At 37.0% G+C, this 14,038-nt stretch overlaps 1 protein-coding gene across 1 annotated transcript in view; it reads left to right on the top strand.

Annotated features, from left to right (window-relative positions):
- Positions 1-14,038, top strand: part of HERC1 (HECT and RLD domain containing E3 ubiquitin protein ligase family member 1) — a 188,953-nt gene that overhangs the window by 62,110 nt on the left and 112,805 nt on the right. Inside the window, exons 8-14 of the mRNA XM_081831870.1 lie at positions 154-281; positions 3,402-3,546; positions 3,641-3,812; positions 5,861-5,995; positions 6,313-6,478; positions 11,738-11,863; positions 12,835-13,056. Of these exons, the coding sequence (XP_081687996.1) occupies positions 154-281; positions 3,402-3,546; positions 3,641-3,812; positions 5,861-5,995; positions 6,313-6,478; positions 11,738-11,863; positions 12,835-13,056 (1,094 nt within the window). The remainder of the gene's footprint in view (positions 1-153; positions 282-3,401; positions 3,547-3,640; positions 3,813-5,860; positions 5,996-6,312; positions 6,479-11,737; positions 11,864-12,834; positions 13,057-14,038) is intronic.

The following is a 14,038-nucleotide window of genomic DNA, read 5'->3' as shown; positions in this document are numbered from 1 at the left end:
CTGCTGTCAGAAACAGAGTTTTGCACATCTGTCAGGTTAGTGATAGAAAGATGAGTGATATTTATCAACATGAATACTTAGGTAAAAGATCAGAGTTTCTTTAAAACAAATAAATTGTTTAACTTGAATGTGCTTTTTTTTTTTTTTTGGTAGGCAAACTTGGCCATGGAGATACTAACAGAGTGTATAAACCTAAAGTTGTTGAAGCTTTACAAGGAATGTTCATTCGCAAAGTTTGTGCTGGAAGCCAGTCTTCACTTGCTTTAACATCAACAGGGCAGGTAGGAATAAGGAATGATCATAAAAGGATTAAATTATTTCAGAGGAGTAGGTGACTAAAAAGTAATAATCATAATTAAACTTTAAAGTTAAAAAAATACATTTTACTTTTTAAGATTTATTTATTTGAGAGAGAGAGTGTGGGTAGGGTAGAAAGAGAGACAGACAGTCTTAAGCAGACTCATGCTGAATGTGGGGTCCCACATGGGGCTCGATCTCAGGACCCTGAGATGAGGACCTGAGCTGAAACCAAGAGTCAGACGCGTAACCGACTGAACCACCCAGGCGCCCCTTAAGAAAATAACATTTTAAAGGCATCTATTGAAATGAAGTATTTTCTCCTGTTTGAAGAGGTAGAGTATTTGCAAAGGAACCAGATTTTCTCACCTGGCCTGTGTGACCCAGATAAACCCGTCCTCAGCCCCATTCTTTGTATTAACAGGTTTTATAAAACCTTTTTAGCACTCAGCACCCTTTAAATTTTTTCCTAAAAATTACAGATAGTGGGAGAAAGTGTGAATAGATCTTGTTGAAACCAGTGATAGGAACTAAGAAGGCAAGAAGATGATCAAAAGAGGGTAAGGAGAAATTTCCATATGGAAGATGATCTGAGAAGGATAGGTGTTTCTAAGAAAGGGCTAGTCAGGCTTAGGGTAGTCAGAACTTTACGATCCCTTTATTAACTTTTGAACCTCTATGTGCATATTTTGACTTCTCTCTGTTTTTTGTTGGTGATGGAGAGGGTCCAGGTGTGGTGATAGACTTAGTAATAATTTTCTTCTTACATTCATTAGCAACCACAGTGAGAAAGTGAGCTGACCACTCTTTTTCTCACATGTAGGAATCCATTACGTACCAGGTAGTGGTATAAAAATGTTTTCTGACTAATTCACAAGGCAGATGATGAACAGCAAAGCTGAAATTAGCGTATAGTGTAATTATTTCGGAGAGACTAGAATGCCTTGTGTCTTAAAAAATCAAACTCAAACTATTCATTACCCTGTATTTCATTACATTAGTCATTTGTTACAATGCTGGATGCTGCCTTAAAACCTGGAACTTCTCTTTTACATCTTCCTCACTATGGGATTTGTGGTAAGAATCTATGAATTGAGGCCAGAAGATGCTCACTTGCTTAATGTATAGCCATAGGCAAATCACAGACTTCCCTTGATCATCATATGGTTCTTTGGTATGGGAGGGGTAATGATATCTGCTTTGCTTACAAATGATCATATAAGGTAATTACATGAATTGAAAATTTCTATAAATTACCAAGTACTGTTCAACTATTAGTTGCTAATAATGATAATACATTTATTACATTGAATTTCAAAGGAACTTGTGAGTTAGTTGCTATATAGAAGAGTTGTATCATGAGTATGCTAAGTTATGTGAAATCAAATATATATACTTAGGAAAAAATAAAGCGAGAGAGAAATACGTTTAAATGACAAGGGTAGTTCTGTTTACTCTTATACTTGCTGAGCATGAGATGAGCAACATCTGTTTTTCCCTCAGTCCTCTCAGGCCACTTCACTGCTGACTTCCCATCATATTAAGTGTGATTCTTATGTTGAAAAAAACAGTATGTATATTTTATACAGCAAGGTCCCTAAATACAAGCCAGATATTTCTTCATCTAGTGTTCAGCCAGAGGAACACGGCAAGAGCAGACTCTAGCTATATGGATCTTATTGAATGACAGAACTGTATTGTACTTGATGAGTGATTTAGGAAATTTTGAATGACTTTGACTATGTATTTTTTCACCTTACTTGTCTATGTTCTTAACCCCTTCTAACATACACCTTTAGTGTACTGGAATTTTGTTCTGTTTTTGTTTTAAGTAGTTCTCTAGCAACTGGTACAAGTATTTGCTGCTCTTTTTTTTGCTTAAGAGGTTTAACCCCTCAGTAATCTTTACTGAAAGAATTGCAAGACAAAAAAATTCCCGAACCCAGTGGCATAAGGGTAAGAGTCTATATGATATTACCAAAACTCACCGAAGGAAAAAAAAGTCACTCAGTTTGCTAATTGTTTTGATTTTGGGCTGCCCATCTGATAGGCATTCACCCTTTTATCTTCCTCTTCAATTCACCTTTCCCCTAAGCTTCTTAAATCAGTCAGTGGTGGTTGTTGTATTAATTAGCCAAAAATGAAGATGATCGGAGAGCTGTGTTGACTACTGCTTCACATGGCCCTCTTTGTAAGTGATCATTAAAATTATTATAACAATGAGGTGATGTGATTTTTAACTGAATAATAAACATCAGTTTTGTGACTTATATAATTCATTTTATATGTTCACACCTTGGTCTAATTAACCAAGAAATATTTGTTGAGACCTGCAGACAGAGTAGGAAACATATGAAAGAGAGGTTGTAAGATAGCAACAGTATTTCTAAGCTGCTAAGATCCTTCTAAGATCCTTCCATTTTTTCTATGACCAGGTATTTTTCTTTTCAGCTCAGCTGCTTGTCTGCCTGTATAGTGAACATTTAAAAATAGCAAAATAAATAACTATAAAATCTTTAACAATCAAAACAGTAAATATTATTTTTAACAGCAGAAGGTTATTATTTATTTTTTTCAAGATTTTATTTGAGAGAGAGAGAGCAAGTGAGAACACAAGCAGGGGGAGGGAAAGAGGGAGAAGCAGATTCCCTGCTGAGCAGGGAGTCCAGTGCGGGGTTTGATCCCAGGACCCTGGGATCATGACCTGAGCCAAAGGTGGACGTTTAACTGATGGAGCCACCCAGGCACCCCAAAAGTTATTTAGTATCAAGCCACACTCTTATTTTTTAATTTATTTTTTAAAAGATTTTATTTATTTATTGAGAGAGAGCGCATGCACGTGCACGTGAGTTGGTCGGGGGATGGGGGCAGCGCAGAGGGAGAGGGAAAGAGAGAATGCCAAGCAGGCTCCAGACTCAGTGTGGAGCCAGATGCAGGGCTCCATCTCATGATCCTGAGATCATGACCTAAGCTGAAACCAAGAGTTGGACACTTAACCAGTTACCCTACCCAGGTTCCCCTAGATGATATTTATTTTTAAACAACGTAAGTCTTCAACCTAATATCTCAGGATATTATATGTAGTGCTTTCCTGTTTGTTTCAGGTCTATGCTTGGGGCTGTGGAGCTTGTCTAGGTTGTGGTTCTTCAGAAGCTACTGCTTTGAGACCCAAGCTTATTGAAGAACTGGCTGCCACAAGAATAGTTGATATTTCTATTGGAGACAGTCATTGTTTGGCTCTTTCTCATGGTAATGTCATTTGTTTTTAAAAGAAATAGTATTAACTATTATCTTCTATAAATGTATTACATTTAAATTTGGTTTTTCTTTATTTTATTTTTAGATAATGAAGTTTATGCCTGGGGCAATAACTCAATGGGGCAATGTGGCCAAGGAAATTCCACAGGTCCTATTACTAAGCCAAAAAAAGTGAGTGGCTTAGATGGCATAGCTATTCAGCAGATCTCTGCTGGAACATCACATAGTCTGGCATGGACTGCTCTTCCTAGGGATAGGTAAGCATGCCACGTTTAAAAATTCTTGTGTTCTAATAACAACAGAAACACCAGTGAAAACAAAAATAATTGTACTTTGTTCATAAAATGCCCTTCTGAACATTTCTAGTATTGATTTTTCTACTGTCACAAAAATGACATCTAGAGTTCTTGCGATTTGAGTGTTGAGGCTATATTATATAAGCAAGAAGTTATAAGTTATACCCTCTATTTAAGATAGTTTCTTGATTTAAGTGTCTTTTAAACATTTTGAATTCCTTCTCTGTCTCTAGATCTGATTTTAAAAATTAAATGTCTGCATATTAAGAGGAAGTTACATTAAAATACAGTCAGAACTAGGTTTTATTTTTTATTTCTTTAAAGATTTTATTTATTTGAGAGAGAGCATGAGTGAGGAGGGAGGGAGAGGGAGAAGCAGACTTCCCTGCTGAGCAGGGAGCCTGATGCAGGTCATGATCCCAGCCCTGACCTTGGAATCATGACCTGAGCTGAAGGCAGATGCTTAACTGACTGAGCCACCTCGGTGCCCCAGAGCTAGGTTTTATTAAATAGTTGATTAGCCTCAGTGGCCTTTGTCTGGTTGGCTTTTTTAAAACAAGCAGTGGCTATACTTTTAAACAAAGGAAGTTGCTTTTGCAGAAATTTAGCTTTTTCCTAAAGAGATAACCATATCTTTTTAGAAAATCAGGTAGATGATTTTTATTAGGAGTGTGAATTTTAAGGAATTTTAGGGTTGTTTCAGATATTTTCGGATGCATGTGGGCTAATTTAAACTTGGCATAGATTATATTTGCATTCCAGACCCTTGATTCAGATGGATTTATTATGACATTTTTTTTGATATATTATGATATTCTTTTTTTTTTTTTAAAGATTTTATTTATTTATTTGACAGAGAGAGAGACAGCGAGAGCAGGAACACAAGAGGGGGAGTGGGAGAGGGAGAAGCAGGCTTCCTGCCGAGCAGGGAGCCCGATGTGGGACTCGATCCCAGGACCCTGGGATCATGACCTGAGCCGAAGGCAGACGCTTAACGACTGAGCCACCCAGGCGCCCCATATTATGACATTCTTACCAGTAAAAACATTTATAGATAATTACCCTCCAAAACAAAAGCTAAAAATATAATGAATTGATTATAAATAATTTGCTGTTCATATTAAATTTGCAACTTCCCAATTCATATGTAGATAGTTGGTTCCCAATATCTTGACAGTCTTCAGAAGAGTCTTTAGGAGTTGTTCTTTTTTTTTTTTTTAAAGATTTATTTATTTATTTGAGAGCAAGAGTGTGAGTGTATGTGAGTCGGGGAAGGGGCAGAGGAAGAGAATCCCAAGCAAACTTCCCACTGAGTGTGGAGCCTGATGGCGGGGCTTGATCTCATGGCCCGTGAGATCATGACCTGAGCCAAAACCAAGAGTCGGATGCTTAACCGACTGAGCCACCCAGGTGCCCCAGGAGTTCTTTTAATAGCTTTCAGTTTATTGTTCTATAGAGTCAGGCTGTTTTTCTTAATATGAAATATACATTTTATAGACCCTTAGAACCAGAAGACTGTAGTAGATCCTGTGACTCAGGTCTTGCCTTTAAGTGAGTGAATATCCAACTTTTCAAAGCAGGTTGTGGTTATATGTTTTCTCTTTGAAGAACTTGAGGGATAGCAAATTCTTGGTTTTCCTTGGTTGCTAAAATGAAGGGTTTTCACTTTTATAATTAAGAAGGCCTTCTGTATATTTTGTTGAAGGCTTTCAGCTTTATTAACGGTTTAAATTTTGTTTTTGATCATGTGTGAAAATTCCCCTGTTAAGGTTACTACATGATTTTTTTTTTTTTTAAAGATTTTATTTATTTATTTGAGAGAGAGAGAATGAGATAGAGTATGAGAGGGGGGAGGGTCAGAGGGAGAACCAGACTCCCCGCTGAGCAGGGAGCCCGATGCGGGACTCGATCCCGGGACTCCAGGATCATGACCTGAGCCGAAGGCAGTTGCTTAACCAACTGAGCCACCCAGGCGCCCCACTACATGATTTTCTTATGCTTCCTTCTAGACAAGTTGTTGCATGGCACCGACCTTATTGTGTAGATCTTGAAGAGAGTACCTTCTCACACCTGCGTTCTTTTCTTGAGAGATACTGTGATAAAATAAACAGTGAGATTCCCCCACTCCCTTTCCCTTCATCAAGGTATGTTATATATATGTATATTGGTGTGTGTGTGTGTTATGTCTGTTAATTACTCATTTTGAGCTTGACTTTTCTTTTTTGTTCTGTTTTCCCCTCAATTATATTAAACTTATTTAGAATCTAAAAAAGAGCTAAACTTGGGTACTTATTGATAATGACCTTTAGGAAAAGTTACCCATAATTTCATGAATCACGTTTTAAAAATCACTATTGGTCATAATTTGACAAAATTTTTAAAGAGAAAAAATGTTACCCAAACTGGATAGCACATGATCTTTTAATGTTCCAGAAGTTCACAGCACTTTGTTTGGTTTCAGGGAACACCACAATTTCCTCAAGCTGTGCCTGAAGCTGCTTTCAAATCACCTTGCTCTTGCACTTGCGGGAGGGGTAGCTACCAGCATTCTTGGGAGACAGGCAGGTCCACTTCGAAATTTGCTTTTCAGACTGATGGATTCAACTGTCCCAGATGAAATTCAAGAGGTAAGCATATAGGACTTGGAATCTGTATCTCAAGCCACATCTTTCCCTAAAGTTGTAGCTCATAAATTCAACCATATATTGGAAAACTTCAACTGGATGCTGTTTCCCTTACTCCTTTTCTTGGTGGAAGTAAATGTTTTTGATTAACTCATCCTTTAAGACAAAGGTCAAATGTCATCTTTGGGAAGCCTTTCATTCTCTGCTCTCCTGCCAGGCTAGGTTTCTCTTGTATGTGTTCTCATTGCATCACATTGTATTATAGTTGTCTGTTCACAAACATGTCTGTCTTTTCCACCAGAGGATAAATTTTGAGGACAGGGACCCAGTTTTATTTTTTATTATGGCAAAATACATATAATGTAAAATTTACTGTCTTAACCTTTTTTTTTTGGGTGGGGGGAGAGAGAGAATCTCAAGCAGGCTCCATTCCAAGCTTGGAGCCTAATGCGGAGTTCGATCTCATAATCCTGAGATCATGACCTGAGCCAAAATTAAGAGGTGGACGCTTAACTGATTTGAGCCACCCAGGTGCCCCATCTCAGCCATTTTTAAATATAGCTTAGTGGTATTAAATATATTCATAATATTCAGCCATCATCACTACCCATCTTCATAATTCTTTTCATCTTATAAAATTGAAATTCCATACCCACCCAACAGTAACTCCAGATTCTCCCCTTTCTCCAGCTTCTGGCAGCCACCATTCTACTTTCTGTCTCTTTGATTTTGACATTCTAAATATGTCATATAAGTAGAATCATAAACTGTTTGTCTTTTTGTGACTGGCTTATTTCACTTAGCATAATGTCCTCAGGGTTCATCCATGTTGTAGCATGTGTCAGAATTTCCTTCCTTTCTAAGGCTTAATAATAATCTGTTGTATGTATATGTCACATTTTGCTTATCCACTCATACATCATCTTTATGACTTTGGATTAGGCAGTAGTTTCTTAGATATGACACCAACAGCACAAGCAATCAAAAAAAAAGAGATAAATTGGACTTCATCAAAATGGAAAACATTTATGCCTCAAGGGGCATTATCAAGAAAATGAACATACAACTCATACATAGAATGGGAGGAATATTTGTAAATCATATGTCTGATAATATTCTAGTTTCCAGAGGCACCTGGGTGGCTCAGTTGGTTAAGTGTCTGCTTTCGGCTCAGGTCATGATCCCAGGGTCCTGGAATCAAGGCCCCCCCCACCCCTTTCCGGGGACTCCTGCTCAGCGGGGAGTCTGCTTCTTCCTCTGCCTCTGCCCCTCCCACCCTCGCTCATGCTTGCTCTTTCAAATAAATAGATAAAATCTCAAAAAGAAATATTCTAGTTTCCAGAATATATAAAGGATCTTTACAACTCAACAATAAAAAAGATAAATAACCCAACTTTATTTATTTTTAATAACCCAGCTTTAAAAATGAGCAAAGAATTTTGAATAGACATGTTTCCAGAGAAAATATGCGTATGGCCAAAAAGCACATGAAAAAATGCTCAACAGCCTTAGTCGTTAGGGAAATGCAAATCAAAATCATAATGAAACACTACTTCACACCCACTCAGTGGATATTATCAAAAAGACTGAGGATTGTGTTAGTGAGGATGTAGAGAAATTGGAACTCTTGTATATTGCTGGTGGTAATGTAAAATGGTACAGCTGCTTTGGAAAGCAGGTAGTTCCTTAAACATTGTTACCATATAATGTAGCATTTCCACATCTAGGTCTGTACCCAAGAGAATTTTCACTCAAAAACTCGTACAGGAATGTTCATAGCAATATTATTCATAATAACCAAAAAGCGGAATAAACAAATGTCTGTCAACTGATAAATGGATGAGCTAAATGTGGTATGTCTGTACCAGGATAATCTTATTCAGGAGTAAAAAGAAAGGAGATTTTGATAACATGCTACAACATGACTGAACCTTGTAAGCACTATGCTAAGTGAAAGAAGCCAGTCACAAAAGGGCACATATTATATGATTGTATGTATATGAAATGTACAGAGTAGGCAAATCTATAGAGAAAGAAAGTAAATCAATTGGTTGTTAGAGGTTGGGGGAGGGAGAGAGGGGAGTGACTGCTAATAGACACAGAATTTCTTTTTGAGGTGATGAAAATGTCCTAAAATTAGAATAGGGGTGATGGTTTCACAACTCTGTGAATATACTAAACCACTGAATTTTATACTTAGAAAAGGTGAATTTTATGTCATGTCAATTACATGTCAATTAAAAAAAAAAGCAAAAAGGATAACTCATTTTTCAACTGGAGAGACTTATCCCTAGCATGTGGGTAGAAGAAATATTAACCCGGTGGTGAATGGGAACTTTGATGTTTCAATATTTATCAGGAATTAAAGTGTAGTATTTTTAAAAGGTCAAAAAGTACTGGAATAAAATAAGGAAAGTAAATTTTAAAAATTATCTTTAGAAATTGTTTATTTATTCCTTGACTGTCCTTGGTAGTTACTCTATTAGGAGAGTCCTTGGGAGATGAATTCTCAGGATGTGTACAAAGCTGTTTCTGTTCCTTATCTCTGAAACTTCTAGTAACTAAATCTGTTTGTAGCACTCACTGTTGCTGTTCTTTTTTTGTTTCTTTTTAAATGCTTTATTTTGAGTCATTTGTAGACTTAAGGAAAAGTTGCATAAAAAATAGTTTTTTCACTCAGCTTTCCCAATGCTAATGTCATACATAACCATATTACAATTATCAAAACCAAGAAATTAACATTAGCTTCATACTATCATTACACTAAACAGCTTATTAGAAATTTGATCAGGGCGCCTGGGTGGCTCAGATGGTTAAGCGTCTGCCTTCGGCTCAGGTCATGATCCCAGCGTCCTGGGATCAAGTCCCGCATCGGGCTCCCTGCTCCTTGGGAGCCTGCTTCTCCCTCTGCCTCTCTCTCTCTCTCTCTCATGAATAAATAAATAAAATCTTTAAAAAAAAAAAAAAGAAATTTGATCAGTTTTCCAGTAATGTCCTTGTTCTTTTGAGGAATCCTATTCAGTATCCCATATTACAGTTAATTATTGTTTCTCCTTGGCCTCCTACACTGTCACAATTCCTCATTTTTTCCTTGTCTCTCATGACCTAGACAGTTTGTGAGTACTGGTCAGTTATTTTATTGAATATCTCTGTTGTTTTCTCATGATTGGACTGGGGTTATGCATTTTTGGCAAGAATGCCACAGAAATGATGATGTGTCCTCAGTATACCACATCATGGGATTCATGGTACTGGTGTATTATTACTGGTGTGTCTTATTACTGGAGATTTTGACCGTGATCACTTGGTTAAGGTGGTGTCTGTTGGGTTTTTACCTCCATCAGTAGCTTCTGAGAGAGGGTAGTTAGGAAAAATATTCCTTGAAAATACACTCACAATGAAGTAGTTTGTGAATTGAATATCTTCATGAATAGTTGAGGGCATAGAATTTTAATCTAAATCATTTTCCTGTTAAGAATTCATGCTCCCGTAGAAGTCATTGTCTTCTAGCTTTCAGTGTTATTACTCAGAAAATCAGTGCTCTTCAGGTTTTTATCCTTTGTATGGAAATCTGCTTTTCTCCCTGGATTCTATAGCAAGTTCTGTTTGTCCTTTGTGTTCTCACATTTCAAAATAATATGAACTGATGTGGGTCTGTTGTTAACCATTGTGGTTTGTACTTGGGTGGACCCTGTTAATTTCAAAACTCATAGTCTTCAGTTTTAAGAAGTTAGCTTGAAGTATATTGTATATTGATTTCTTCTTCATTGTTTTCTATGTTTTCTCTTTCTGGAACTCATTATTGGGATACTAGACCTCCTGGATGAGTCCTCATAATTTTTCTTGTGTTTTCTTTCCTGTTTTCCATTTTCCCCCATCTACTTTATGAGAAATTTAATTTTATATTCTAAACCTTCTATTGAGGTTTTTAAAATTTCTTCCATTGTATTTTAAATTTATAAGAGCTCTTAATAATCAAGTGTTTCTTTTTTCTAGTCCAACACCCTCATTTTACTGATAAAGAAGCTATGACCCTGAGAAATTATGAGGCCTAAGATAATGCATCTGTTCTTAATAGCTACCTGGATATTTGTTGGTCCAAGTCCTTCTTGTTTTAAAATTCTTAACTTAGGGGCACATGGGTGTCTCAGTCGGTTAAGCGTCTGCCTTCAGCTCGGGTCATGATCCTGGGGTCCTGGGATTGAGCTCCACTTCGGGCTCCCCACTCACTAGGAGGCTGGCTTCTCCCTCTCTCCCCACTCGTGCTCATTCTCTCTAATGCCCTCTGTCTCTCTCTCAAATAATAAATAAAATTTAAAAAAAATTTATTTACTTATTTGAGAAAGACAGCAACAGAGCATGAGCGAGCACGAGCTAGGAGGTGAGGGAGAAGCAGACTCCCTGCTGACCAGGGAGCCTGATGTGGGTCTCGATCCCAGGACCCTGAGATCATGACCCAAGCCGAAGGCAGATGCCCAACCTACTGAGCCACCCAGATGCCCCAATAAATAAAATCTTTAAATAAAATAAAATAAAATTCTTAACTAAATGCCCAGTTCTTAGGGAGACCCTCTGTGAGCCCATAGGCCATGTTAGTTACCTGTGTGTGTGTTCATTCAAGTTTGTACTTCGTTTTACTTCCCTATATGTGACTCCTTTCACACTTAAAATTACTTGCTCAGGGTCTCTTTCCCACTAGACTATAGGCTTATGAAAGCAGGACTTTTGTCTGTCTTGTTCATTTCTGCATCTATAGCACTTTGCAAAGAGTCTTACCAGGCCCAATGTTATAGAGTCGGTATTAAATATTTGTTGGATGATGATTAGCTATAAGTGGCAAATTCAGAATATGTATTCTAGACGAACCATCAGAGACTATGGACTCTGAGAAACAAACTGAGGAGGGTTCTAGAGGGGAGGGGGGTGGGGGGATGGGTTAGCCTGGTGATGGGTATTAAAAAGGGCACATACTGTATGGAGCACTGGGTGTTATACGCAAACAATGAATCATGGAACACTACATCACAAAATAATGATGTAATGTATGGTGACTAACATAACAATAAAATATGTATTCTAGTATACTTAAAGACATGTAAAGGATTGCTTGCTTTCTTTTTTCATGTCACTTTATTCAGACTTCTGTGATCTACCTTCTTCAGATTTCCATGATCCTAATAGTCAGTGCATTTATTTTTCATGTGTTTCTGTTAAAAAGATAAGGCGTAGGCCCGTCAATACACTTTTCTTTTTTGATACTAGGTGGTAATTGAAACTCTGTCAGTGGGAGCAACCATGCTATTACCTCCATTACGAGAACGTATGGAATTGCTTCATTCTCTTTTACCCCAAGGACCTGATAGATGGGAAAGCTTATCTAAAGGACAGGTGAGCCTTTGCATGGTATCTAAGTAAACCAGTAATATCACAGACACTGAAATAGACTGAGAGGGAAATAAAGCTATTGATTACCATGTATTCAAGGAGTAATACTTTATGGGTTTAGTAAATCCTAATATTTAATGTTTCCTGCTGGAAGAGTTCCCAGAATTCTAATGAAGGTGAAGCAAATGATAATCTATTAAGTGATTTGGGGCTAATTATTAAAATTTAATAATTTGTTGCTTATACTATCAAACCAGAGACGTTTTGGTTTATAGTGTGCTAAGTTGAAATCAAGGTCATGTGCTACTGTTGGTTCCATGCCCAGAACGTTGTTTGAAATTGCTTATATAAAAAGTAAAAGAAGATGACTGTTACGAGAATGTATTTGAGGACATGAATGTGCTTATTCTTTCCGTTTTTAATATCTTATGTACATTAAAATAAATATATTTTGCTCGACCAAATAGAACTATCAATTGTAGAGTTAGAGATTTCAGGGGAAAAGTGGTACTCACTGGCAATATCATATCCACAGATGCCTCCAATGAGTAGTTTTCAGTAGTTTAGATTTCAGGTGATTTATTTTATCAGCTCCACGCTCTAACCAGCTGAGCTGACCGGCCACCCTTCAGGTGATTTATTTTAAATATTAGAATAAATAGTTACATTGATAAGTCTGTAGAAGAATATATAGTATAATTTATCTATTGACATTTCCTACTCTTACAAGTCCTAAAATCATAATGCAGAGAATACCATTTTGCTTAGAGTTTTGGGTATTATAGTAAAAGAAGGAATAGAATGCTGTTAAGTTACGTTTTTCCAAATGGTATCAGTGGAATAGCTTTTCTTTTAATTATATACTTCCTAAAATATCAGCATATTAAGTGGGATCCTTTTATTTTCTTTTAAAGTGCATTTTAAGCTAATTATTTATTTGTACGTATTTCATTGATGAAAATATTTCTCTTTAGAGAATGCAACTGGATATCATTTTGACAAGTTTGCAAGATCATACCCATGTAGCTTCCTTACTTGGCTATAGCTCACCTTCTGATGCTGCTGACCTCTCTTCTGTGTGTACTGGCTATGGAAATCTGTCAGATCAACCTTATGGCACTCAGAGCTGCCATCCAGACACTCATCTGGCTGAAATTTTGATGAAGACTCTCTTAAGAAATTTAGGATTTTATACAGTAAGTTGCTCTTTTTCTTTGTAGTAAAAAAAAAGAAAAAGCTTGGATTTTTTGTTTGTTTTTTGTTTCTTTTTTGGAGGGGATAGGGATGGCTTCAGGTTAAGGTAGTTTGACATTTAAATACATATGAAGTAAATAAAACTCTAGACTCTACTCCCCCAGAGGCAGAAAACATGTGTCAGACTTCTGAAATACGTAGGAGCCAAATGACTTGTAATTGAGAATTCCAAAAAGATGTTTTTTAGAATTTTACCAAGTTTTTCTTATGTTAATGTTCAAGAACAAACAGATAAAAATAGTTGCCAACATTTGCAAGAGAAGAATAATGAGGAAGGGATTAACCTTACCAGATACAATCCTGTAATTACAGTGTGGTTAGTACTTACTAAGAATAGGCTGATCAGTAGGAGAGAAGACAGGATGCTCTTAATTCTTAAGTGTTTCTTAAATCCACCTCTCACTCCCCCCCACCCCCCATTTCTATGGGTTCTAACTCAACAGCGTCATGACTTAATGCCAATAGCAGTGTTGTAGTTATTGTCACTTTTTGCTGGTCTCTTCTCTGCATCTTTCTGCTGGAATAACCTCATTGTATTAAATTAAATACCCCTTCAGGCCCTTCATCATTTGGCTTACACACCACTCATCTGAGCTCGTGGACATGGCATTACCGGTTTCCAGCTTGCTCAACTAATCTGTGACTTCTTCAGGGAAGCCTTACCCAAATAACCCTATGTAACTGTGTAATTATAGCTTGGTATAACTTCAGCAATTTTTAGCAACAAGGTGTACTGTGTGACTTAACTTTGAATGGTTTGTGTATCCTTTCATATTGTTTCCTAGACCTTGTCAGGGTCAGGTCTGTATCTTCTTCTGTGCAAGTCTTAGTGTTCTATTCGGTCCACATTAATAGGTCGCTAAATCCGAATGACAGTTGGGCGTATATAATTATTTTCTTTCAGATTTAAGAATATAAATTTGA

Source organism: Leptonychotes weddellii, chromosome 9 (assembly GCF_054177405.1).
Source record: "Leptonychotes weddellii isolate Sample4059 chromosome 9, ASM5417740v2, whole genome shotgun sequence".
Classification (NCBI taxonomy): Eukaryota; Metazoa; Chordata; class Mammalia; order Carnivora; family Phocidae; genus Leptonychotes; species Leptonychotes weddellii.
The sequence above is the reverse complement of the archived record's forward strand: the minus strand, read 5'-3'. Positions and strand labels throughout refer to the sequence as shown.